The sequence below is a fragment of the Melopsittacus undulatus genome, chromosome 6, assembly GCF_012275295.1.
Source record: "Melopsittacus undulatus isolate bMelUnd1 chromosome 6, bMelUnd1.mat.Z, whole genome shotgun sequence".
Taxonomy (NCBI): domain Eukaryota; kingdom Metazoa; phylum Chordata; class Aves; order Psittaciformes; family Psittaculidae; genus Melopsittacus; species Melopsittacus undulatus.
In genome coordinates, this window is record NC_047532.1 from 77283310 (window position 1) to 77308487 (window position 25178).

The 25178-nt window shown below is 48.7% G+C and overlaps 1 protein-coding gene across 2 annotated transcripts in view; it reads left to right on the forward strand.

Annotated features, from left to right (window-relative positions):
- PCDH19 (protocadherin 19) overlaps nt 1–25178 on the forward strand; it is a 57725-nt gene that overhangs the window by 22481 nt on the left and 10066 nt on the right. Inside the window, exons 3-4 of one of the 2 annotated variants that reach the window (XM_034064117.1) lie at nt 4762–4820; nt 6966–7138. In XM_034064117.1, the coding sequence (XP_033920008.1) occupies nt 4762–4820; nt 6966–7138 (232 nt within the window). The remainder of the gene's footprint in view (nt 1–4761; nt 4821–6965; nt 7139–25178) is intronic. The other variant, XM_013128822.3, reaches the window with a different exon arrangement.

The following is a 25178-nucleotide window of genomic DNA, read 5'->3' on the forward strand; positions in this document are numbered from 1 at the left end:
TCCTAACAGGCAGCAACAGTTTTATTGCAGATGCTGGAGCTGTGATTGAATGTCCTATGGAGAACAGGACCAAGGAGATAGGAGAAGAGGTCTTGCACCCCCTGCTCTTCCCAACAGGGAAGCCCAATGGATTTTGGGGAAGGATGTGCCATTTCTGTGGTCCCCTATGATGCCTGCAGGGTGGAGGGAAGGTCAGGAGCCTGGTGTTCTTGGTGCAGAGATGAGTTATTGCATGTTTTGGGAGGATTTTCTGAAACCCAAAAGGAGAGATGCACATTGCAGCCTTGGAGAAAGGTCTGCTTTGGGTTTTGATAATAAAGGGTGACATGCCAGCTTTATTAGCAAGGCATAGAGGGGGGAAAGAAAAGGCTCAAGGGATAACCCTGAAAAAGTGGTGCTAAATGTGTCATTTTTATGAAGCTGATTGTGTGAAGGGTCCCTACATGCTTTGGCAGGAGGTTGCAGCAGGTTTACAGTAATTTGTAGGAAGATAGAAGTGTTTTCACCCTGAAGTGAGAAGAAGGGCAAAACCCCACTGTGTGAGATGCTTCCAAGGCGGAGGCTGGTGCAGGGATGGATACCTGTCACTTCGGGTCAGCAGAGATGGGTCCAGCTTCCAACAACTGTGGACTTTGCTGGGGGCTGATGTGTGGACCATCAAGAGCCTGGACAAGCAAGGAAAGCTGGGTTTTCACCTCCATTGAGTTTGGCTTGGGAAGAAACCGTATTTGGAATAGCTGAAGAAGAAGGAAGAGTGAGAAGGAGCCAGCTCCTGGGCATGTCCTAGCAGGGACACATCCTGAGGAATGACCCCAGCCTACATCCTCTATTCGCCATCATCCCACAGCTCTGGTTGTGCCCGGAGTCCCCACAGCTCACTGACCCTTCCTCTGGCACCTGTAGTAATTCCCTTTAAACCTCCTTTAGATGCTCAGGGGTTTCATTCTGTTTCTAAGGCAGAGAGTGAGCAGTCGTTAGAGCAGCGCCCTGTTGCTAACAGACCATTTACTAACGGGCAAGTCACCCCCCTCTTGATGTACAGGTCAAGAAGACTTGTCCTGAGGTTTGTACATCCTTTTTTCCTCTAATCTAATGGAATTGGCAATCCTCAGCTGAAAGCAACAGCTGGGGGAGGGAAAAAAAGGCAAGTTTAGAATTTCCCTGCTGATTGCTCCGTTCCGAGCGTGGCCGTTGTTATATTTGTATTTGTGTTGCTAAGGCAGCAGTTAAAAGCAGTTTTCAAATTAGGCCCTGGTAAGCTGTTCACCAAGCCAGGGCTCTGCCTTTGATGGCATTGACACCATTGTGCCTGTGTCTGGAAAGCAAATCCCAAGCCCAAAGGACAGCAGGGTTTGTCTCCTACAAGGGGCATGCAGGCTGAGAGCACAGACTTGATGCTGGATGCTGTTCCCGATGCTTTGAAGGCATTGCTGAGGCTGAGGGGCTGATCCTGACAAGCATGAGCATCCTTTATGAGCATTGGGAGGTCCTTGCTATACCCATCTCTGGACATGAAAAGGAGAGGCTGAGCTGGAGGCTGGGCTCTGCTTTGATCCCTATAGGAGTGATGCTGAGGAAGTAATGGTTTGTTTGCTTTTGGCAAAATGATGGAGAAGATGAGGGCTGGACTCTCGATGATGCTTTGTGAAGAGCACGCGTTCCTCAGCCTAACCTTTTCCCTCTGTTCTGTGCTTTGACTTTGTTCTTTGAGCCTCATTAGGAGAGGGAGCAGATCCTTTCCCAATTAAAATGTTGACATGTTGGAAATGTTGGCATCTCCTTCCCATCTCTTTGCCTGTTTATAAGTGATTGCACTGCGCGGGATGAACTGGAATGAAATCAAGTGAGCTTCAATGGAATAGTACAAGCTAGAAAGCAGCCCTTCTCCATGAAAAACCTCATTTCTTGTTTATCTTTTTCTGGTTTGATCCCTTAGTCTGCATGGAGATAACCTTGATGGGTAATCCCGTGGCTGAGGGCAGGTCTCATGAGCTGCAGGTGCTGGTGCAGGCAGGACAGGCAGCCCACACCCAAGGAAGCACATTTCCCATCCCTGTGACTGGCTTATTCCTTGGTTTGTCCAGAATCTGGGAGTAATTAGCATCAGTTGTCCTGCTCTTGGTGGCACGGGGGGATTCGGAGCCTGGGAACGGATGCTGGGATCAACCCCGCGGGAACCCGTGTGTGGACTTGGAGCTGTGGGTTGCGTTAGTGATGTGGTGTGGAGCATCCCGAGCAGGGGAGCACGTGGAGCAGGGAGTCCGCATGGGAAGGACATTACTCCAGTCCATCAATTGTATTTGCTGTTGGTGAATGATTTCAGTCAAGGCAGGATTTGGTCGTCTTTTTTTGGTCAGAAATCAATAGCAAAGCTCCCAGTGATGCTGGTCAGAAGGGATTTAGTGTGAGGTCTGTATCTGGGCTGCCAAAGGACATGTAGTGGCAGCATATGTGGTGTTTCCTCAGCCTTCTGTGGGGTTTCAGTGGCACTGGTTGATCATTTACTGTATCCCTTGACTCCTCAGCCCTGGTTCCTGTGGCATCAGTGCTCTGAGCACTTTTAAGCTCTGTGATGTACTTGTATACATTGAGATTTGCTCTCTGGGTCCTCCCTTCTGGCTTTCTCAGGGCTGAGATGTGCAGACATAGGGTTGAAGTTGATGGAGGTGGTGATGGGTGCAGGGGGTCTCAGGCTACTACTGGGCACAGCAATGGGGCCAGGGACACAGGGATGGAGTCAGCTGAGTCCTTGGGCTTGCTGGAGCCATTCCTCTGTCCACCAGCACAGTGTGATGGAGGAGGCTCCCCACCAAGCAGGGATTACTCCAATCCCTCCATTGCTCCATCACTCAGCTGCCCTCAGAACCTGTTTGCAGGCCTGGCATCTCTTGTGGGGCTGCTGAGAGGGGATGCTGTGTGTTCCCCTTAGGATGGCAGTGCCAGGACTGATGGATAAACTCCAGATCAGGCATTTTCTGTGGCATTTTAAGCCTCGGGCATCCTGTATTTAAAAACACCTGCGTCTGTCTGCTCCCAAGCTCTACCCATCAAAGCCATCCTGCAGGACCACGGATGCAGGAGCTGCAGGGACCGGTGGCTGTGCAGTAAATCTCCTGCGTGACTCTCCAGCAGTAATTACAGTGTGAAAGCAATAACGGAGCTGTGCCGGCTCCCCCGGCTCCCAGCTCCTCGCGTGTTTCTCTCCGGGAGGTTCCTGTTTGGTAAATTAAACATCGTGCTCTATTCCAGCAAAGGTTACACTGAACCAGTGCTGCCTTCGCTTCATTATCCTGCCAGGGCAGTGTAACCTCTGCTGGGGTACGATTGGATTTCACATTGGGCTCGGCTGCGGCGGCCCCGCTCCCTGCATCCTGCCGTTGTGATTACGTTAGCAGCAGACTCTGCTTGCCTTTATTTATTGAGACATTAAAGATGCATGCATTTATTTTTACCATGTTCATAATTGCCATAAAAACAGGCCGTGGTGTCCTGGAGCGGCTCTTTGGGAAGGAGAGCAGTCGTGGGGATGGGGTGAGGAGGGGCTGTGGCACAGAGGAGGCAGGACAGGGCTGTGGGAAAGGTGGATGTCCCCATTTGTGTCCTAGGGGACATTGCTGTCAGTCCAGAGGGAGGGGGAAGAGGAGACTTTGCTTCTTATGCTGCCCAGGGAGCCTGGTGGTGGGGACAAGGAGCATCCTCTGGTCCAGGGGTGATACTGGTGGGATCCCCACAGATCCGGAGGCACTTTGGGTGGATGAATGCATGGACTGGGGTGCCTGACTTGTAGCAAGAGACCTGCATCCTTGTGGGGCCCTGAAACCCAGGAAGGATCCTGGCAAGGACATGCAGATCTCACCATGTCCCTTCACATGGCTTCCAGTGCAACCTGCCATGCATCTCCCATCACTTCCTACCATGCACCTACCACTGCATTCCATAGCCCAGGTCCCACCACATCCCACTGTGCATCTCCTACTGCCTCCTACCATGCATCTCCCACCACATCCTACCAGCCACCTACCACTGCATCCCACCTCACGGCTCCCACCATGGCCTCTTGCATGGTAACACCCTCCTCTCTTCCCTACCTTCTCATTGCTTGGTTTGGTTCCTTACCTGCTCTGAGCACCAGAAATCCAGGGCTGTGTAACATGAGGTTAAAAGGCAATGCTTCAGAGCATGTGAGTGGGGTTTGCCTACAAGTGACAGCTCCATTGACTTCTCTGCCCTGCTTTCACTCCCCTCCAACTTTTAAGCATGTCACCCATTGTTTGCTCTTTTATTACTAGCAGAGCCCACTGTCTCTGCAAATGAAATGATGTAGAACAAAGAAAAAGTGCCTGCATGAAATTCCCTGGCAGGGGATTACCTTGCTGGCATTTACATATCTATGCAATAAATATTTTAACACGTTAATTATACACTAATAAGAAAAATACCTTTTGAACTTCCAGTCAAATTGACACACACAGAACGGAGTCCATCAGGGAATTAAAAGCAATTAGTTTTGTAACACAGTGTAGTCACATTGTTTCTTCTCTGCAAATTGGTCTGTGGTCACCAGCCAGACTTTTTGTGTTGGATAGATCCAATAGGGACGGGAGGATTCTGTGCCTGGCTTCATCCTGCTCGCTGGACCTGTCCTGTGCCAGGATGCTGCTTCCCTCCTGTGGGGTGTGCTGGCTTTTGTCCTGCCCCTGCTATTCCCAGTCATGGGATACCAGGCTTGTAACCATCTCCCTTTTCTTTTCCTCCTTCCAGACTGAAAACTACTCCTTTGATTCCAACTACGTGAACAGCAGAGCTCATTTAATAAAGAGGTACGTAGGCTTTGCCCAGCCAAATCCTGATTATTCAGTGTTCTTCCTTACTGTGATATATACCACTTGCCTTTTCTAATATGTAAAACATTTCCAGAGTAACAATTTGCTTTCCAAAACAGTATTTACTTCCTATTAAGTCCCATTGCTCTTGGTTTGCAATAAAGGGAAGTCTTTCTTTCCATCTCTTTGGCGCTGGGAAGTTGCAGTGCGCGAGGTGGAGTGCTGTTACCCTGACAACTTTCACATTCGTAAAGTTTATGCTATTTGAGTGCATAGGAATGGAATGATAGGTCTGGATCAGGATCTCCCTGCCATGTGAGGTGGGGGGAAAGAGAACCCAGAAGTAAAGCTCATCTGGGGGCAGGTAATAGGGTTGGATGCACGCTCACTGTTTCAGTTTGACCACGGAGGCAAAGCAGCACTTAGCCAGGCTGTTTTCTTCCATGGGTAAAAAGGAAATCATCAGTTCAGCTGAGATCTGGCAATTGTCCTTGAGGGAACTTAACCCTTTGCATAAAATCCTGGTATCCTCAGAGCTCAGCAGTGGTGAAGGAATGTTGCTGGGAGGTTAACACCAGACTGATGCAGCTGAACCCCACTGGATTGTGTGAGCATCCCCCCTGCAGGGCAGTCTCTGCCTCCTGCCTGCTTCAAGGCAGGGAAAGGCACTGACACAGCACGATCCATCCTGCTCAGGAGGTGTCTGTGCAGCGCTGCAGGAGCTCTCTGCCTGTGCAGGATGTGGCCAGCAGCTCTTTACCCATCTCCATCCCCTCTTCTCCCTGTGGACCACCTGAGGTGTGCAGCCACCAAGCTGTACCCATGCCTGTACCTGGGTGCTCTGTGTAGCAGGGGTGCAATAGAGAGCAGGAGCCATCCCTTGACTGTGGATATGTGATCCGAGCAAGAAAAGTATCCAATTATCTGCCTGGCTGAGATCCCATTTCTTTACATCTTAAAAATACAAGGAGCTGTGAGCGCATTGTTTAAGCAGCCCAGGTTCAGCTAGCCAAGGGCAGGTATATTTTCCTGCGTGGCTCATGGTGTTTAAGGATGCTAATGGGATTGTGAGAGAGATGCACCACGCCACATCCCCCAGGCACAGGGAAAGACCCTAAATCTATTAATCTTCCCTCATTCACACCTAAGATAAAGGCAAGCAGCACTCCTGCTGCTGCAGCAGGGCTTGCTCCCAGGCTGTATTGTTTGGGAACTGCTGCTGCCGCTGATTCCCCGAGACCTGCCCATCCTTTAGAGACGTGTCGTGTGGCTGCTGCATTCCCGTCTGGTTCACTGCGGGGAAGATAAATGCGTTGTAACAGGGGTTGCCTGAGCCTGCTGAATAGCAGCTCTGGGTAGGACAGCGTTTCCCCCCTTTGTCTTGTATCTTAAGTACAAAGAGTGTTGAGAATGCTGTGCAGACATCTAAGAACAAGAAATATTGTCTGTAACACAGTGTGGCATCATTTTCATCCTTTGTCTTTATGAAGATGCTGTAGCTCTCCTATCTCTGGTGAGTGAATCTCCTCAAACCCAAGCACTTTAATTAATCTATTTGTACTTTCCCTGTGTTGCCTGCCTGCCTCTCTCGCTCATCCACACACACACAAATGCATTGTACATTTGTAGTGCTTTCTTAACTTAAAAACTCTTTGATGTCACCTGGAATCAAAGTCAGTGGCTTCAACAGGGGCATCTTTACTTAAAAAGTCATGTTTGAGGGTTTACCAATTTAGATGGGTTTCAGAGCCCCCCTTCGCATGGCTTTGCAAAGCATCAGATGGTAGGTGGTCTGCTTGGTTTCCGTGGAGATGCAAAAGGGCTTTTCAAAGTAATGAAAACCTCCAGCTGTTTGGGGCTTTGAAGCACAGGCCATGTCTTCTCACGACACATCAGCTTGTGGGTGCAGATCTCATAGAATCCCAGACTGATTTGTGTTGGAAGGGACCTTAAAGCTCATCCAGTTCCAACCCCCTGCCCACAGGCAGGGACACCTTCCACTAGAGCAGCTTGCCCCCATGCTGGGGACATCCCTGTCCCTGCAGAGCACAAGGTGGCAGCCGTGCCACCAATTCAGGTCTCACTGCAGGGTGATGGGGCTGCCTGGCCTCATGCAGTAAATCACAGCTGTGTCTCCCCTAGCAGCTCAACGTTCAAGGACTTGGAGGGGAACAGCCTGAAGGACAGTGGGCATGAGGAGAGTGACCAGACGGACAGCGAGCACGACGTCCAGCGGGGCCTCTACTGCGACACGGCCGTCAACGACGTGCTGAACACCAGCGTCCCCTCCATGGGGTCCCAGGGACCAGAGCAAGGTGAGTGACTGTTGTGTGTCCTGTGGGGCTGCCCAGTGTCACCCCAGCTCCCTTCTGCCTCATTGGTGGCTCTGGTGCTGCCTCGGTGGGTGCACATTAGGGATGCTTAATGCTTGCTGGGGATAATGCTGAATGCTGGGTACACAGAAGTTAATCTTCACTCCACGCCTGTCAGGTAAGCAAGCAGTTAGGATTATGCTCCGTTTCACAGGTACAGACACAAGGCCTTGAGCATCTGCCTGACAGCGAGTGGCAGAGATGGGATTAGGGCAGGAATTGCAGGGGCTAGCACTGGTCCATGCTGGTGCTTCTCTCTCACACTCACACAGTTCACCTTCACCATGCTCTCCACATGCTGTTCAGGCAACTGTTCCTGAAGGTCATTAGAGCATGCAGGCAATTAGTTAGGCATCCCATAAGGGATTAGCTCAGGCCAGTGGGTGAGGGTTTGTATCTTCTCCCCTGAATAGGCGACAAGGTTTCAGCTCTTTCACATCCCCATGTGTAGGAATGATGTCCTGCTCCAAAACCAGACTGGTATTAGCTTGGGGGAAAGAAGTCAGAGGAGTTCAGCGGACCCCAAAGCCATCATTTGTACTTGGGCATGACTGTCACTTTTAATGCCTGACGGATGCAGACATCCTATGCAAACATCCTGTCTTTTTCAATTAAGGAGCCTGAATGTGGTTTGGTGCTGGGGAGCCTCGGGGCGCTTGGCTATATCTTGAGATAAGCTGTAGCTGAGGCTCAACGGGAAGCCCCACTGCTAAAAGACTTAAGGATATGAAAACAAAATGCTGTGATTATGTACTGGTCTTCAGCTGTTTAATTCAATTCATGGTAAACATCATTAAAAGCCTTTGTTTTGCTGTCATAAGAGAGTCAAACGGGGGAGCGAGAGTTCTTGCCATCTGTGCCACCGAATGTGGTTGTTCCTTCTGGAGAGGAGCTGATCGCTGTATTAATTCTCCATAGAGTCTGCTAAATGGCCATAGTTAACCCTGTAAGACTCTGCGAGGAGGGGGACGTGGAGGTCACCCACCCATTCCACACTGCCAGCCACACTAATTGGAGAGGGATGGCATCCGCAGCGATAATGTATTTCCAGACAAGCCTACTGTGGCCAGAGATGAAAAGAATTAAACATTTATATAAGTGTACAGTGGCAGCTTAATCCTGCGTGTCAGAGAACGCAGGCTGATAGCTATCATTTATTATTCTTCTGCTACAAAGGAATGCTCTTTCATTCTGATCAGGAGAGGGTCTCCTAAGATGCTTTTTGCAGAAAGGGAGGACTGTAGGAGCAGGAATGTTCATAATTGATTCCTGTCCCGTTGAATGGTGTGAGCAACATCTGCTAATTCTTTTTGGTCACATTTCTTGGGCAAAAATAAAAAGCCCCCAATCTCAGCGGGCTGCAGATAGGGTTTTACAGGGATTACATTTGTGATAAGTCTGCGTGCTGTCTCTGTTGTGCACCAGATAACAATGCAAACAAGTTAAAGGGGATGAGTTGGAGGCAGAGCTCGTCGCAGGACTCAGATGGAAATATAGACAGTCCAATCCATTGGAATGTGAACTCCTCATTGCATCTAAAACACCACCCCCCCCACCAAAATCAGGAATACTTCCCAAGGCAACGTGTGTGTCTGGCTGCGATGGCCGGGGATTGGTGCTCTTGGCTGTGATTTATACTGGGGAGGAAACCTGCATTGCCGCGAGCGATGTGGGTCCTGTTCTTCATGTGCCATGGGGAGGAGCAGGAGGAACTCACCTCTGAGGTTGTCAGGGTGTTGTTGGAGCAGCAGGCAGGGAGGTTAGCGGTTACTGTCACAGAAGCTGAAAAGGAAGGTTAAAGAGAATGTTTTCCAAGCTGATTTGTTGAGCAGGGACTGCAGAATATAATCAGGAAAATCAAGATGCTGAGATGATGGTGATAGCCGCGTGATTAAAACGATGGTTTGGGCATGGTAATTTGTATCCCATTTCGGGTCAGAGTGGCAGGGTGGGGAGGAAACACAAGTTCTGTGCCAAGGACATGCAGGGCCAGTGAGCCAATGTCCCCACGCTTTGCCTTCACTCGCCGTCTGTGCCCGGACCGCATCTCATGTAATCACAGAATCCCAAGGGTTGGAAGGGACCTCGAAAGATTATCTAGTCCAACCCTCCTGCGAGAGCCCCATAGGAATGGGGTGGCAGAGTCCTCAGAGTTTGCTCATTGATGCTGGTGATCTCCTGCCTGGGAGCCCAGTGAGGTGACCCCATTCTGAGCTTGGATCTTGGCTTCTAACACCATGAGTTCTTTGTGAGTGGCCAACTCTCGGACCTCATCCCGATGATTTGTGAATCTTTGCTTATGGGTAGTCCTGGCTCTCCCAAGGGAAGACATTGGTTGGCAGAAATCAGGTGTAGAGGATGATCCCTCTGTGCTGGCACTGAAGGGCTTAGTGCGGACCTGTCCCTCCAGACTTTGCCTATTGAGAAGCTGGATTTCCTGCAGACAGAGGTGGGCATGGATGGGTTCAAGCATCTTTAGTGTTCTTAAACCAGTACATCAGCACTGTCCTTCACTGCCCTGGTGCCACTCTTGGGTGGGAGTGTCACCAGCTGCCAGTCCTGCTGGCAGGAGCACTCTCTTTCCCTTTGGAAATGACCTAGATTCCCAGGAAAATGGCAAACCACAGCACAGAGGGTGTTGAGCTGTAGTGGGTAGCAGCAGGTCATCAGAAATACAGCCTGGAGCTCAGCCACGTCCCTTATTTTGGGAGCAGGACTTCTGCCCAGTCCCTCTTTACCTCAGGATCTTAATTATTGATTATAAATTCATCAGTTGAAAAGATGCCTTTAATTGCTCTAATATGTGCCCAATTTGGAGTTCATTATGGCCTGGAATTGTTTTCCTTCCCCTGCTAATAGACACCAAATGAGATGCTGAGGGAGGCGGGCATGGCACCGCTCCACCTTGTGCCATTGCCTGGCTGCTGTTGAGCTGTTTGTTTGCGGAGGTGTTAAGCACTGCTAGAAGTTTATGTACATCCTGCCCTAATGGCGTCCTCAGCTGAACTTCCATGAGGATTGGTTGAAAAAAGGAGGTTTGCAAGGGGCTCTTAGATCTCAGTGATGTTTTGGGTTGGATGCAGAAGTTGGTTGGAGAATCGGGATAAATCCTGGGGTTGCCTGTTGTATATTGGCCTGTTTCATAGAAATACAAAATGAACCAGGTTGGAAAAGACCTTTAAGCTCATCACATCCAACCGTTCCTACCCCTAACCCATGGCACTGAGGCCTCATCTCCACGCTGTGTGAACACTTGCAGGGACGGTGCCTGCAGCCCTGCCCTGGGCAGCCTGTTCCAATGCCTGAGCACCCTCTGGGGAAGGAATTGTTCCTCAGCTCCATCTAAACCTGCCCTGGTGCAGCTTGAGGCCATTTCCTCTTGTCCCATTCCTCGTTCCTTGGGAGCAGAGCCCAGCCCCTCCTGGCTCCATCCTCCTCTCAGGCACTTGTAGGGAGCCATCAGGTCCCCCCTGAGCCTTCTCTTCTGCAGACTGAACCCCCCAGGTCCCTCAGCCGTTCCCCATCTCTCTTGTGCTCCAGGTACTGCACCAGCTCCATTCCCTTCTCTGGTCCCACTCCAGCCCCTCAAGGTCTCTGTTGCAGTGAGGGCCCCAGAGCTGAACACAGCACTCAAGGTGCAGCCTCACCAGTGCTCAGTGCAGGGGCACAGTCCCTGCCCTGGCCCTGCTGCTGCAGTGGTGCTGATACAGGCCAGGATGCTGGGGGCTTCCTGGCTGCCTGGGCACAAGCTGCTCATGTTCAGCCCCATCAGTCAGCACCCCCAGCTCCTTTTCCATGAGCACTCTTCCCCAATCCTGTAGCATTGCATGGGGTTGTTATGACCCAAGTGCAGGACCCAGCACTTTGCCCTGTTGAACTGCAGTGTGGGGTGGGTTTTCTCCATGTCCTGGTGTAACTTTGTCTCAAAGTCTGCACTGGAACAAACCCTAATTTCCATAAGGAGGTGAGGTGCCAAGCAGGAGACCCACCACCACCATCACCTCTGTGCCCAGTGGTGGATGATCTGGGAGCTACGGGAAATTTGCCGTAAGGAGTGAATGGGGGAATCTCAGTATGAGACGTTTCCAACCCTGCAGAGGGTGGCAATGCTGTTCCCGGGACATAGCAGCGTGGAGCAGATGTTCTGCAAGGTAATTGAAAATTCCATTTTATCAGAAAGCGTTTGCTGTCAAAAAGTTTTATCTTTACTTCAACAAAGAGGTTGATTAGATCCCTCAGGACCTGAATTAGCATCTTTGAGGCTAGATACTCTGTTTTATCATTCAGGTAGTTATTCTTCCCTTGGTTTTGCTCATACTGGGACTTCTTTTTCTTCTTTAAATCCCTTTACCCTCTTCCCAACATAGCATTTTGGCTTGCTTTGTGGATGGATGTGGACACCTAGATCTCCTTAAATGTTTTCCATTACCTTTTTCACTTGCTTTGATCCAGAGCCGTACTTGTCCTCTATAGGTCATAGGAGCTCTATGCCAGCATAGACGTCAGAAAGGAACTATTTTACATAGGCGGTTTTAATGTTAGAAGCAACAGATTTCAAACTTACCTTAATTCCCAGTGCTGGCCAGTACTTGTGCCATCAGTTGTAGAAGGAAAAACATTGACTCAATGAATCATAGAAGCAGTGGTTCACTGTGTAAGGTAAAAATAGCATCCAAAAGAAAACAGACAAATAATAAACACACATTAATCATAAAAAAGAAATCGTCACCACAGCCATAAAAGAGTGAAAAAATCAAAGCGAGAGGGTTTTTAAGCAACAGCAGGGATGTGTCTTTACAGAGAATTGCTTCTAAAAGCATCACTTCCACTTCCCTGGTGCCAGATCAGCAGTAAAGGTTGGCGTGTCATCGGCTCAGACCTGACCCTGCATACATTGCCACAGCTGAGGAACTTTGCTCACATAGGTGGTTTAATTGTGCCTGAGTCTCATAAAGTCCAGCAAGATGAAGGCTTCTTTGTATAGAAATGGGTTGTGTTTAAATGCTTACTTTAAGCCTTTCTACTATTGCACGGTGTAGGAATAGGCTTGGATGTGAAGGAGAGCCAGGCACAGGATATTCACTGAAACCTTTCTTGTTGGTTGCATCCCCAATTATTCAGATACATCGTCATTTCAGGGATGAGGCTTTATCTAAAGTATTCCAACCGGTTCTTATGCTCATCTCCATAGGATCTGGGTGCATTTCAGTCTTGAACTGAGAACATGACTAATGGTATTAACTGGAGGCAAACACAGGTATTAGGAACTTGATTTTTTAAGCTGATTTCCAGCAGTCGTTCCACCTGCAACTGCCTTTTACTCCGCAGAAAAGCCTTTCTGTAGAGCTGTATATACGTGGAGACCTAAGTGACATATTCTAAGGCTTTGGAGGCTTGGAAATACAGCTGCATTTCTCTGGAAGTTTCTTCAAATTAGTAAAAATACCTACTTTCTTGAATTCATATATGCAGCACAAGACAAAGTACGGCATCCATGTGTGAGTGGCAGCACATCCCTTAAGATGGATAAATGCTGTAAGCTTTCTTTACAGGGCAATGTCAATTATTACAGCTCTTCTGATTTCTGTATTATTGTGTGGATGGCTCAGCACAGCAGCCTTGGTGAGCTCAGTGGTGCTCCTGCAGTGGCCAGCCTGGAGGGAGCAGGCAGCTTCTCACAGTACTTTGAAACCCCAGAGAAGGATTATTTATGACAAGCAGCTAAGCTGGGCTTTGGGAAGAGGAGTTGCTTGTCTTGTGATTCCTATGCTTTTAAATGATTATGTATTGAGCATCTCAGTCAGCTCATGCATGGCTGCGTGGTGGTTACTGATGCTTTGTACACGCTCTCCCCATCCTCCCTAGCGCCCACTGTCACTACTCAGTGTGGTATCTTTGGTATCTACGTCTATGGCTATGAATGTAGATGTGTTGGGCAGTGGGTCAGGTTGTTGTGTTGTGGCAGAATGGGACTGCAGTCACTTGAGGAGGTTTAATCCATGCATGGGCAGATTCCTCGTGTTACTTCTTCCTTAGGTTCACAGCTATGTAGCATTGAGCACACCTTGGAGAACTTGGAGTTTGCTTGCTGCAAACTGTTGGTGGGGCAGGGGTGACACTGAAGTCATAGCCATAGCAGTAAATGAACGCCAAGCCCTTTCTGCAACGGCAGAGCTAAATAGCAAACAGATGTGTAAGCTCCTTTGTTTGCTCAAGAAGCATTATCATATATCCCACATTCCTGGCACTCTTGCTTCAGTTTTTAGGTTCCTTCCTTCAAAGCTAATTCTTGCAATGTCTTCATCACCAAAGTTACTCAGTCCAGGGGCATGGGACTAACAACCTTTACCTCCTCAAGTCCTTGCCATCCCAGCACAGAAACCACTCACCAGATGTGAACATTTTGGCAACTTTGTGATGAAAATTAACACTTGACTCCATGCCCCCGTTGTGTAGGTTTAGGGTGGATGAATGATCCACCCAGAAAGTTGGAGGGTTTCTCCTGGTTTATTGTGCTTTTTAATGAGATTTTGTCAAATTTAGTTACTGCTTACCCCGATATTTTGCTGGTGAATGGAGGACAATTTAGGGGAGCTATGGAGGAGTGGTATCTGTGATTAGAGACTTTCAGCTTCTGTTTGTGCTTGGGTTTGGTCACTGCTCCTAAACTCCAGCCCAAGCAGAGAAGATCCTAGCCAGGGTTCAGCTGAAGGACGGGGTGGTGTTCAGTAACCCTGGCTCTCCCAGAGCATCCTTGTCCAAACCCACTGCACAATACTTGGGGTTCCAAGTATTTCTAAGATAAATAAACAGCTCAGTCAAGTTTGCAGTTTCCTTTTCCCTTATAAACAAGCCAAAAAAAGGCTCACGTGGACCATTTTTTTCCTTCCCTTTGCCAGTAACCTCTAAGGAAACTATTAACACTTTGTGTCTCACAGCAGTTAAGACTAGCAAAATGGTCAAGGTAATGGCCATCGTATTTAACAGTAGGGAAGGTATAGGAATAAAACCAAACCTTCTGCTAACGCAGCAAGGCAGCACTTCCCCATCTCCTCCTGTAATCAATCTACATCGTTAATGACTCTGAAAACAGACTGAACTGCTGGGGCTGGCACCAGGAAACTTGCATTATAAACTAACCATCTCTTATTAACCTTTCGGTGTTTCCTTCACAGCACTAATTAGAGCCAAATAAAAGTAGTGTTTGGGAAACTCGGAAGTCAAAATACAATTTTCAGAGGAAATGTGCTAAACTCCAGAGCTCCTGTTTGCTTGGCCTTTCTTTTTAATTATGATGGAGGATGGCTGTTACTTGTTTAACAGAGGCTTACATGATTAATGCCGCGATGCTACTGTAATTAAAACAGCAAAAAGAAGGAGATGTGATTGGAGCCCGTATAATTTACAGACATCTCGGCATTCCGGTGGCAGAGCAGCTCTAAGTGTTGCAAAGAGGAATCATCCGAATTTATTCTAATTAAAATTGCCAGATTGACTAAACAACAGGTGACTCCTGTAACTCCAGCGACTTGCTCTCGGGGTGAGAAATCATCTGAAATCAGTGAATTAGACAAAGCTGTCTCTTATGCTGCTAAATGGGAAAGTGTGTGCTTACCATGGCAACCCGCATCAATTTGGCAGCCACTGGAAAATACAGGGTCCTTTATTAAAGGAATAATCACCACCACAAACAGTGCACTGCCCTGGTACGGTGAGGTTCAGAGCAGCTTCTGGGCATGGGTAGCCAGCAGGCTAAATCCCCTTGGGCTGAAATAGTGGGTACAGCGCTGGACCAGCATCTCTATAGGGGTGGTACAAGTTGGGTTTTTGCCCTCAAATATAGTGCAATTAACTTAGTGCATTAACAATAACTCTTAATTACGCTTGCACTCAGCTGTATATAGGGCAGGGAACTGCATCTCCCTTGGCTGCACTCATTGGTGCCTATGGGTGACTGTCTCAACTGCTTCAGTTCCAGCAGATAACTGCTAATGGGAGATGTACCACTGGGTGTGTATGGAGGTTGTTTTACTAAGTGATCTATGTAATAATATATAAGTCAAAACTCTGTGATAATTGGCACCAAACAGCAGAGAACTTGAAGCTTTTATCCGTCTTAAGGGAAGTGCTGCCACTCAAAGCTGGGAAGCGCTATGTTTTATTTCTCATACAGCATATATGAATGTGAGAGAGCAGGTAGGTTTAAATGGGTCATGGAATTAGGAAGGAATTTGGCTGCCTTTCCTCACACAGATACGCAGGTATGAGGTGCAGCAAGCTGGGCTGTGCAGCAGAAGCTGTGCCAGGGCTTGCCTGAGTTTTTGTGTTGCCCTTGCCCAGTGATTTCCTTTTCCATCTTGCATTTAACCTCTGTGTCTGTTTGGGAAGTAAGTTCTTTATGGGAAGTATATTATAGATATATGCTGGCCACAATGTGTGTAATTACAGTAAGTATAATATGGCCTTATTTCTGCTGCGTAGCTGTAATAGTAATGATCAGCTTCCCTACTCTCAGCATTAGTGTTTCTATTTTTCAGCAGAAGCCTTTTTTTTACTCAATTTTCCTTATTTTCACCCTTTCTGAAGTGTGAAGAACGACTTGCTTTGTGACCAGCTTCATTAGCTACTCGCACGTTGTGTTCCATTACTGATACCCACTGCTGGCAGCGGGTGACCGGTGGTCCCCACTGTGTCACATCACCTTCAGGCAGTGACAGTCACACTTGGTGCAGGGAAGAGGCATCAGGGTGAGATGGTTTGGGCTTGAGGTCTGGGTGGTGTAAATAGGAGGACATCTGGATGTGGATATCCCACATGTGGGATGGCTGGAGTGAAAGGGGAGCTTTATCCTGGAGAAATCCTGGGTTAATGTCAGTCCCTGTAGGAAAAAGAGAAAATTGAACCATAAAAAAGATAAAAGATGACAAAACCTCCTCTCTGAATTGAAGCAATAGGAAATGAGAATTGCTGAGATACACTGTCATGTGGGTAGTGGTGCTACCAACCTTGTGCTGCAATAATTACCTCTATGCATGCAATTTGTGTTCGGCTACGACTGATTTCCCACATCATCCGGTGCCCAGGCTATATTCAATCAGTCCCAGCTGGAGAAAACTATCTTGGATCATTTGGTGAGATGTCACCACAGATGCTACCTAGTGTCTTATGGAAGCACTGGGGAGCTGCACACCGCAAAGCTACCGAAGCACATGGGTGGAGGTGTGGGGACAAGAACAGGAGGTTCCCTGGGCAGGACTGGCTGTGAAGTGAGAGGTGCTTGGTCCCATGGGGTTCTGAGCATCTGCTTCTGGCCCTTTTTGCAGGGGAGAGATTTTGCTCGGTGTGTGCTGGAGGTTTGGTGGTTGATTTTGGAGACCTCCCCCTGCAGCCCTGATCCAGCTCTGGGGCAGCAGCACAAGAGGGATGTGGAGCTGTTGGAGCGAGTGCAGAGGAGGCCATGGAGCTGCTGCGAGGGCTGGAGCAGCTCTGATCTGGAGCCAGGCTGAGAGAGCTGGGCTGGGGCAGCCTGGACAAGAGAAGGCTCCTGAAGGGGAGACCTGAGAGCAGCTCCAGTGCCTAAAGGGGCTGCAGGAAAGCTGGAGAGGGGCTTGGGACAAGGGCCTGTAGGGACAGGCCAAGGGGAATGGCTTTAAGCTGCCAGAGCAGGGGAGACTGAGATGAGCTCTTAGGCAGAAGCTGTTCCCTGTGAGGGTGCTGAGGCGCTGGCACAGGGTGCCCAGAGAAGCTGTGGCTGCCCCATCCCTGGCAGTGTTCAAGGCCAGGTTGGACACAGGGGCTTGGAGCAGCTGCTGCAGTGGAAGGTGTCCCTGCCTGTGACAGGGGTTGCAGCTGGGTGAGCTTTGAGGTCCCTTCTAACACAAATCAATCTGGGATTCATTCTATGACTCTGTGAAGGTTGTTGGGCACTTGATTCCCTCTGACTGCTTTGGAAGCATCAGTTTCATTGTAGATCGAGGCAGGAGGGTGGCTAGTGCAAGGAGAACAGACGGTGCTGCCTCATCTGCTCAGGCACGTTCTCAGCCAGCTGGTTTAGCAGCCAAACCGCTCCTCAGCCAGGCGAGGAACCTCCGGATTTGCCCTGCGAGAGGAATGGCTTTTCTCAACTCAGCTAACTGTGCTTCTGGATTTGATACAGCTCAGTGAGGAGGTATAAGTGGGCAGCTTCTGTGCGGGGAGAGGAGCTGAGCTAGAAACCTGAAGTCAAATCAATGCATAGCAGTAATTCAGGAGAGCTTAGAGAGCCAGATGTGTGTTTGGGAGCGGTAGGTGCATTAGTGATGCACATACATACCTTTGGGGAGGGTCTGGCATGCTCAGGTGGGGTCCCAGTGTGGGCGCTATGTGTATATATACCATATATATATACAGGACTTCGTTCTGGTTTTCACTGTGTGTTCACCAGCTGAGCTGTTCATGCTGCTGCCATTGCTGCTCACCAGCACGGTTCAACAGGAGCCGTGTTTTCCCGGTGCTCCCAGAAGCCATCCCTGGAGCGTGGGGCTGCATCTGCCTCATGGCACTCACCCATTGACTTCCATGTCCTGCATCTGTTGTGACAGGCGGTGCTTTTGCAGCCGCTCTCTGATTAGTTTGGTCCCTGGGATGCATTGATTTACGGATCATTCCTCTGCAATAGAGCCGCTCTCAATGGCAGTCCATGAGGCACATGATAACTCAGCAGCCTAAATTATTCAGGCAAATTGAATGTGTTTGGCTTGTTCCAAACTTTTGTTTCCTTTCAGTGCTGTCAGGAGAACAGGTAGGCGGGATGCTTGTATCCAACTCATCCAAGTGCCAGGGAGACACAAACAGCTCAAGTATAACCCATGTTTTGCCTTGTCACTTACTTCCACCTTCAGCTCTGCTTTGTCTGGGCACTTTCGAGCCTCATAAAGATGTTCATCTTGCCTCTGGGGTTGCTCTTGTCTGGTGAGCTGCTGGTCTCTGGGAAGTCGCTTTCATTTTGCAATGGAAAGGCCCTTGTACAATCCAAAGAAATATTTGTGTCTGTTCCAACCTTTAGCTGCCCGTCCTTTTGTGAAAGGATAGTCATTCCTCTCGATACTTTGACCCATTAGGATCCAGGTACCTCACACTGATGGAGACAAGTAAGTAAAATGCACAGCTCCACCTGCAATTTCCTCGTTGTCAGACTTCCTCCACTGCTGCTGGATGGATATGTCCAATTAATTCACTATATAAAGCCCCTCAAGCCCTACACTGGATAGATGTGCCTGCAGGGACCACCGAGCTGGGGCAGGCATGTGAAGAGGAGATGCTTTATCAGTGCACAAATGTCCCCTTGCTTCCTGGAGGCTGTTCTGCATCAGGAGCTTCTGGGTATAGCTGAAGGCATTGGCTTTCTCTCTCCAAATGTGTGTCTGAAGATTTAAGACCTGACTCAAAGCCTTTTGAATCCAGCAGGACCCTTTTCAGCGGCGACCATTGGGCTTGTAATAGGACCCGGGAGAGATGTCATCCTCAGGGGATGTGCTCTGAACTTTGCTTGAGACATCGGTCATCTGTGTTCAGAAGTGAATTTAGGGAGGTGACATCTGCTGCTGAGCATCTCTCTGATTCAGAACCAGGCAGAGGATGCTGGAGGATGGAGGTTTGCCTTGGAAAATTCTAGCTGCAAATGAGACACATGATTTCAGGAATTAGAATAATTACCCCCTGGAACAGGTACCCAAGGGATGTGATATATTCTGTATCACTTTAGAGTCTTTAAATCACATTTGCATGTGTTTCCTAAAAGCATGCCTAGTCACTCAAAGTGAAGGGCTGTGCTTGAGAAGCGCAGCATGACAAAGCTGAGCATGCCCTGCTCTGCAAGGGAGCAGAGCAGGGAGTCACCGTGGTCCTACATGGGTTGAGCTCTGCAGATCCCATGGGCAGCTCTGGGATGTGAAGGATGGAGCAAGTAACCATGCTCGGGATGATTCAGGAGTGAACTCCCCCAGTCAAAATGTGCCTTCTCTTTCTGCACGCACACAGCTCCATCCTCACTGAATCAGACATCCCCAGGGCCTGAGCAATCCTGGCTGTATCAGTGTTTCCAGGACCTTCCCTCCTGCCGCTCCCTAAATGATGAGAGTGTTTTTGCAAACCCCATTTCCTGGCTTTTCCCTTTTATCTCTCCAAACAGCAAGTGAACAAGCAGCCCTTTAGTTTTTAGTTACTGCTCCCACACCCGGTGAGCTATCAGAGGCTGTTGAGGATGACTTTTTCTCTTTTCCATGCTCCTGCCTGCAGGATTTGGGGAGATAATTCATTTGGTCCTGGTGCTTTGTCAACTTTCAGCAGTTGTAATTGCCTAATGATCAGTGCTGATGCTGTTGTTAAGCCTGTTAAAACTTTGTCCTGCTGAACAGCCAGACTGTGGCTGTCTCATCATGTTCTGCTTGCTGTGTTGACTGGGGATGCCTTTGATGCCCAGCCCTTGCTTGCTGCTTCCCACCCCAGCTCAGCTCCTGCTTAGGGAGATGGATGCTGCAGGGCGCTACCCACACTATGAAACCATGCCTAGGGCTGCAAATAACTAAAGAATAACCCCACAGAGAGACAGATGCTTTCTAGGATGAATCTCCTCTTCCCTGTCCTGATGCCTGTGCTGGCCCTGAGGAGCTGGAGCTGGGTGCTGAAGCTGGTCCATCACCCCAAGCCCTGGTGGGGTTGGTGAGAGGATCACTCTGTCGAAAGCTGACACTGGTAGGGCATAGCTGTTTAGCAGCCTGCATAGCATTTTTGCTCTTCCATCTCTTGGGTACCTTTTCCACCTTCATTATATCCTTTTTAGAGCCGTATTTCATGCTACCACCTTCTTCGTTATGCATCCGAGGTGCCCAGCTGGCTGGTGCCATCTCTTGAAGCCCCCGTCACTCATCCTCACCTCGTCCAAGGCTGTTTCTTACTTAATGGGACACGCTGAACATTAGTGCATTACCATCCCTTTTCCAAGAACAGTCTCCATCCACTCTTCTCTTGTCCCCCAGTGCCTCATCCAATTTAATTAATTATAGTTAGTATATTACGCACCCTGTCAAAGTTTTTCCTTCCCGAGGTTTAATGGTTTTTTAATTCTAATGCATGCTGCATGTGTAAGTGTTTCAGAAGCGAGGTGAGTGTGCAGTGGCAAAGAGGCAGCATTACATCTGTGTGCTGCAGACAGCGAGGGTGGGTCCCTAGAGAGCAGCTCCAGCAGAACCACTCTGCCTGCTTTTCATTGCATCCCCTTCTTGTGCTCAGGGAGGGGGAAACCAGGCTGATTCCCACCTCAAAGGGACACGTTTGCATTAAACCTACCCACTTATGACAGTCCAAAGTGGGTGCCCGGCCCCAGCATCAGCATCTTCTGGGCTGCTGCAGCCCTGTGGTAAACTCCAATGTAATGAACTTGACTCTTCTCACACTAACTCTGTCCGAAAGCTCCAAATCACATCAGTCATCCCAGCCTTGCTTTATCCCTTTGCAGCAAGGCTGCGTTAAGGATGTGGTGGGGACTAGACTCATCAGGTAACGCCAGCTGGGGCTGGTACCTATTGCTCTTTATTTCCCAGTGACAGCTAAAAGGTTTGGTCAGAAAAGTGGTTGAGGAGGAATGACTTTGTGGGGTTTTACACCTACCAGCTTTGGCTGTTTCCAGATAAAGCCTGCTCAGACTAAGAGGGATGTGGGTTGTTTTTTTCTTGCCTGTCAGTGTTGCAAAGTGCTTAGGTTTTGAGAATCCAGCTGGGCTCTGTCTGTCTGTCACAGCATCACCAGGAGTAACGATGCCGTGGTGCAATTTAGCTGACAGTCCTGTGAACCAGGGCCAGGAGCCAACACAATCCAGCCTGACCTCAGGGCAGCACTGCAGGAATGTGCCTCGGAGCAGTCAGAAATCATCCGGGGCTGTGCAGGCAGAGGTTGGGGCACATGTCCACTGTGGTCCAGCAGCCTCTGCCCCTGCATTGGAACCACAGCAAGGGAGGTCCTGGCAGAACCCCTGGGCAGTGTGCATTGAACTCAGCATCAGTGCCCAAGGGTTGGCATCAGCTTGGCCAGGAGGGATGGAGCCATGGAGTGTTTCTTGCAGTGCTTACACAGGCCACAGTCGTTTTCCATCCCTGATGTTCAGCTGTCTCCCTGCAGCTCTTCAGTTTACAGCCCCAGGCAAACTTGAGGGCTTGTTCTCCATCTCTCCCCAATGGCTGCAAGGACAATGGGATGGGATGGATGGGATCAGACAGGATGGGATGGGATCCCACCTGTATCACTGGAAATTGAGCTCACAGTTAATGTAGTTTCCCAAAGCTGATAATGAGGTTTTAGATTTGAATCTTGGCCTCATAGTAATTCTACATGCATATTTATACCCTATGATCACACTCCTAATTAATGAAGGTAAACTTAATTGCCAGAGCAAAGTTTTGGCTGAATTAAATGGGCTGAATGCCCAGGCTTTGGCAATGCCATGATCTGTCTTGGTAGCCATGGGGCCAGTGTAACCGATGTCTGACATTCTTCTGGCATCACTGTATCCTTGTTGGAACTGGAGCCTCATTTGAGCCCTACATGTATATCTGATGCTTCCACCACTCTGTGCCAGCATCTCATCACAGGACATCCCTGTGCTTCCAAGGAGAGGATCCACCAGCTTGGATAAGCGCTGTGTTCATCTGAATAAGACTTGAAGTAGAGCACCAGGGAGGAGGGGATACTGCTGGGCTCCAGGGTGGAGGAGCGAGAGGTCAATGTCATGATGGGAGTCAGCCAGCAACCAATGCTTTTGGTTAAGAAAAAATGAAAAGGGCAAAATTCCCTAATTCCCTGGTGATCTCCCAATGGTAGGGAACGCCCCATCATGCTGGGAAGCCTTCCAGCTCCCTCTGCTCTTCAGAGCTGCGCACTTCCACAAAGTACAAAGAGCTCCTCAGAACGTTTTGCCTTGTGGGTATGTCTATGATTAATTCCGTGCAAGCATTACTGGTGCAATAACAATACTGGAGGTCCTAAAACTGAAAAAGGAAACACATTTGGCTCGTACTTCATACACAATCACTTACACTTAAGCTATTGATAGTTGATTGGGATCTGTAGACTGCTGGGCTGGTGCCACTGGGTTTCTGAGTGCGTTCAATGGCTGGAACAGACAGCAAGGCTGTAGGTTTTGGCAAGCTGTAGGTCTCATTATTCAGGCTGACTGTATCTGACACGAGAGATTCCCATCCACCAAGATGAAGCTCACTTCCCTAGGCTTTGGCTGACATCCCAACAATATTTACATGAAGGACAACAGAGGATCAGTGTTAGATTAAGGCTGTGAGCTTCCAGTAGGCAGACAGTTAAATATTCCATTGAAATCCTCTTTTGATTATTTAGATAATAATGAAGTTTATGCGTGTCCTTGAGAAAGCTGGGGGAAGGCAGTTGGTTTATGCTAAGCATGCAAAGATGTGTTTAATCTTGATAATTGGAGTAAATTATGTATCAGCCTTTAGAACCTCGGCTCCTTTATTTCTTACTTGTTGTATGGAAGCACCAGCCACCTCTTAGGAAAGGGAAAGCTGTGTTGGGCAGCTGAGCAGGCAGGGGTCTCATTAGCATCCCTGCTCCTACTGGCACCATCTGCATCCCTGTGGCAAGAGGATGAGGATGGGTTCTTCTGTTGCTGGTTGTGGTCAGGCATTCACTATGGGTGTACATGGGTATGGCTGCAGTGAGGGCAGGGATGCTGCTCCGACAGGCGCTGGGCCAGGAGCTGGCCTGGTACAAGCAGTTGGGAATTGCTTCTTATCTCCCCCGACTGCAATTCCTGGTTTGTTGGATTTTTATCAAGTAACTGTTTTCTGAGCAATGCCTAATTTTGAATGGGAGAGGGTGATAATTCGATCTATTGCTGCCTTTGGAACGTGGCTGCCTGGCTGGTCCCACATTACCCTGCCAGAATGGGTGCATTTGTCTGTTTCCTGACAATAGCAGAGAAAAGTAACCTTTGGATTAATTTGCTTTAGTGACTGAAGTCCCATTAAATGGGAGGCAGCTGGTGTCAAAGGCATAAACGGAGACAAAGTTTTGCTCCCAATTGTGGGAAATGTGTTTAAACAGACTAGAAATGTTTCCATCTCTGCAGGGTATAATATACTCAAATGGTTACATTAACATGAAAAAAATATAAGAAAGAGTGTATTTAGGACAATCCCTCTGTATCCAGCGTTAATGAAATTGAATTCCAGTAATGAAGTCAAAGGGTTGTATTCTGCACTCGTGCAGTAACTGCCATTAGCATTAATGGGAGCTGTGCCGATGAATTACGGAGCTATAATGGTTTGAGATGGAAAAGGTCTGTCAGATCCCGGAGTGTTCTCCTCTCTGAGGACCAGATCCTGCATCCTATCAGTTAGGATGCTAATGAGCCCTGTACTGAGGCAGGAGTAGTGGAGTTTCAGAGGTGAAATCCCCACCACTCAGGGGCCATCACGAGCTCTACGGACCACTTACAGGAAGGATTAATTGGAGTTTAAATGGTGTGTTCCGCTGGCCCTCTGAAAGGGAATTAATTCTGCCTTGTGAATGAGGTGGGGATTGGCCCATGGTCCCGGATAAAGGGGGGCAGCCAGCATTAAATTGCATTGCAGCCTCTAATACCTTCTGGGTCTGACTGCGCTGCAGCACACGGCGTGCCCAGACACCAGCTCCTCTTGCCTTGGGTGACTGCCCTCCTTCCCTGAGCCTTCTCATCCCAAAGGCTTCAGCATGCCCAGGAAGGTGATTTCCCACCTGCATCGAACCTCTCCTTAGCCCTCTCAAGTGCAGTCTTCATTGATGATACAGATCTGTCAGTCTTCATTGATGATACAGGCATCAATGCCAGATGAAATGGTGTTAACAATGGTCATGTAGAGCAGGGGAAGAGGGAAGACGTGCAGCAGCTCAGAGTGAGCCCATCACATCTTTCTTGACCATTACAGAAGGGCTGCCTATGGGCTGCATTCAACCATGGGTCCTTATCAGCAATTGCCTGATAAATTAATCTAATTTGCATCCCTTGTTCCGTTAAAAGAATTCCTTGCAGGCATTTGCTTTGCCCAAGCACTGCTGTCCGCCTGCCTTGGGACAGACAATCCAGGCTTAAAAAGACAGCATTTTTTAGCTTGCATAAATCCCAAACAGTAGCAAAAGAGAGGGAAAGAAAGGCTCCTCGTTGCATTAAAGAGCATTTGTCACCGTCTCTGGTTCTTAGCATCCTCGGAGCATTGTGCAAGGGAAGCCACACCAGGATTAAATTTCTACACTGACTAGAGATTTCTTATTAGGGAAGGTGAAGAAGGCTCTGCAAAAGCCCATAGGTCAAAAATATAATGCACGATTCCCCACCTCTTGTTTCCTGATGTTATGCTATTACAGGAGATAAGGGAGAGGTGCAGAGTCTTAATTTACAAGCAGATGATGAACCATGGCTGGGGACTGTTTGTATTTTGCTCGAGCTTATTATTTTATCTGGAGTGTGACGCAATGTGCTCCTGCTTCTGAGCTCCTGGTGGGATGCAGGGGAGGTGGGCTCCAATGGGGATGTGCCTTGTGCCCTGTGGCATCCATCCGCTGAGCAAGTGAAGGTGCTGGGGGTTGGAAAGAACCCCCCAAAGTAGATGGAAGAGGTGTGTTAAATAATGCAGTTGTGCATTGTCCATGAAAGATGGCTAACCATGAGTAAACATCAGCAGCAGTGTTTGATCCCTGCGTGTTTACTATTTATTCCTATTTATTATTCATCAATTCCATCACAAACGTTAGTCCCGCACCCCAGTGAGGCATTTGCATTTTATTTTAAGTTTGATTTTTCTCCCCCTACTCCCTTTATTTTCATGAACTGAGATTTAATGATGTGCTTTCCACACCGTTCCCGTGCCGGCTCTCCCTGGCTCTCCTCTTCTTCTTGTTTCAGGAAGAGATTTCGAACATGGAAAAGTGATATTTGAAT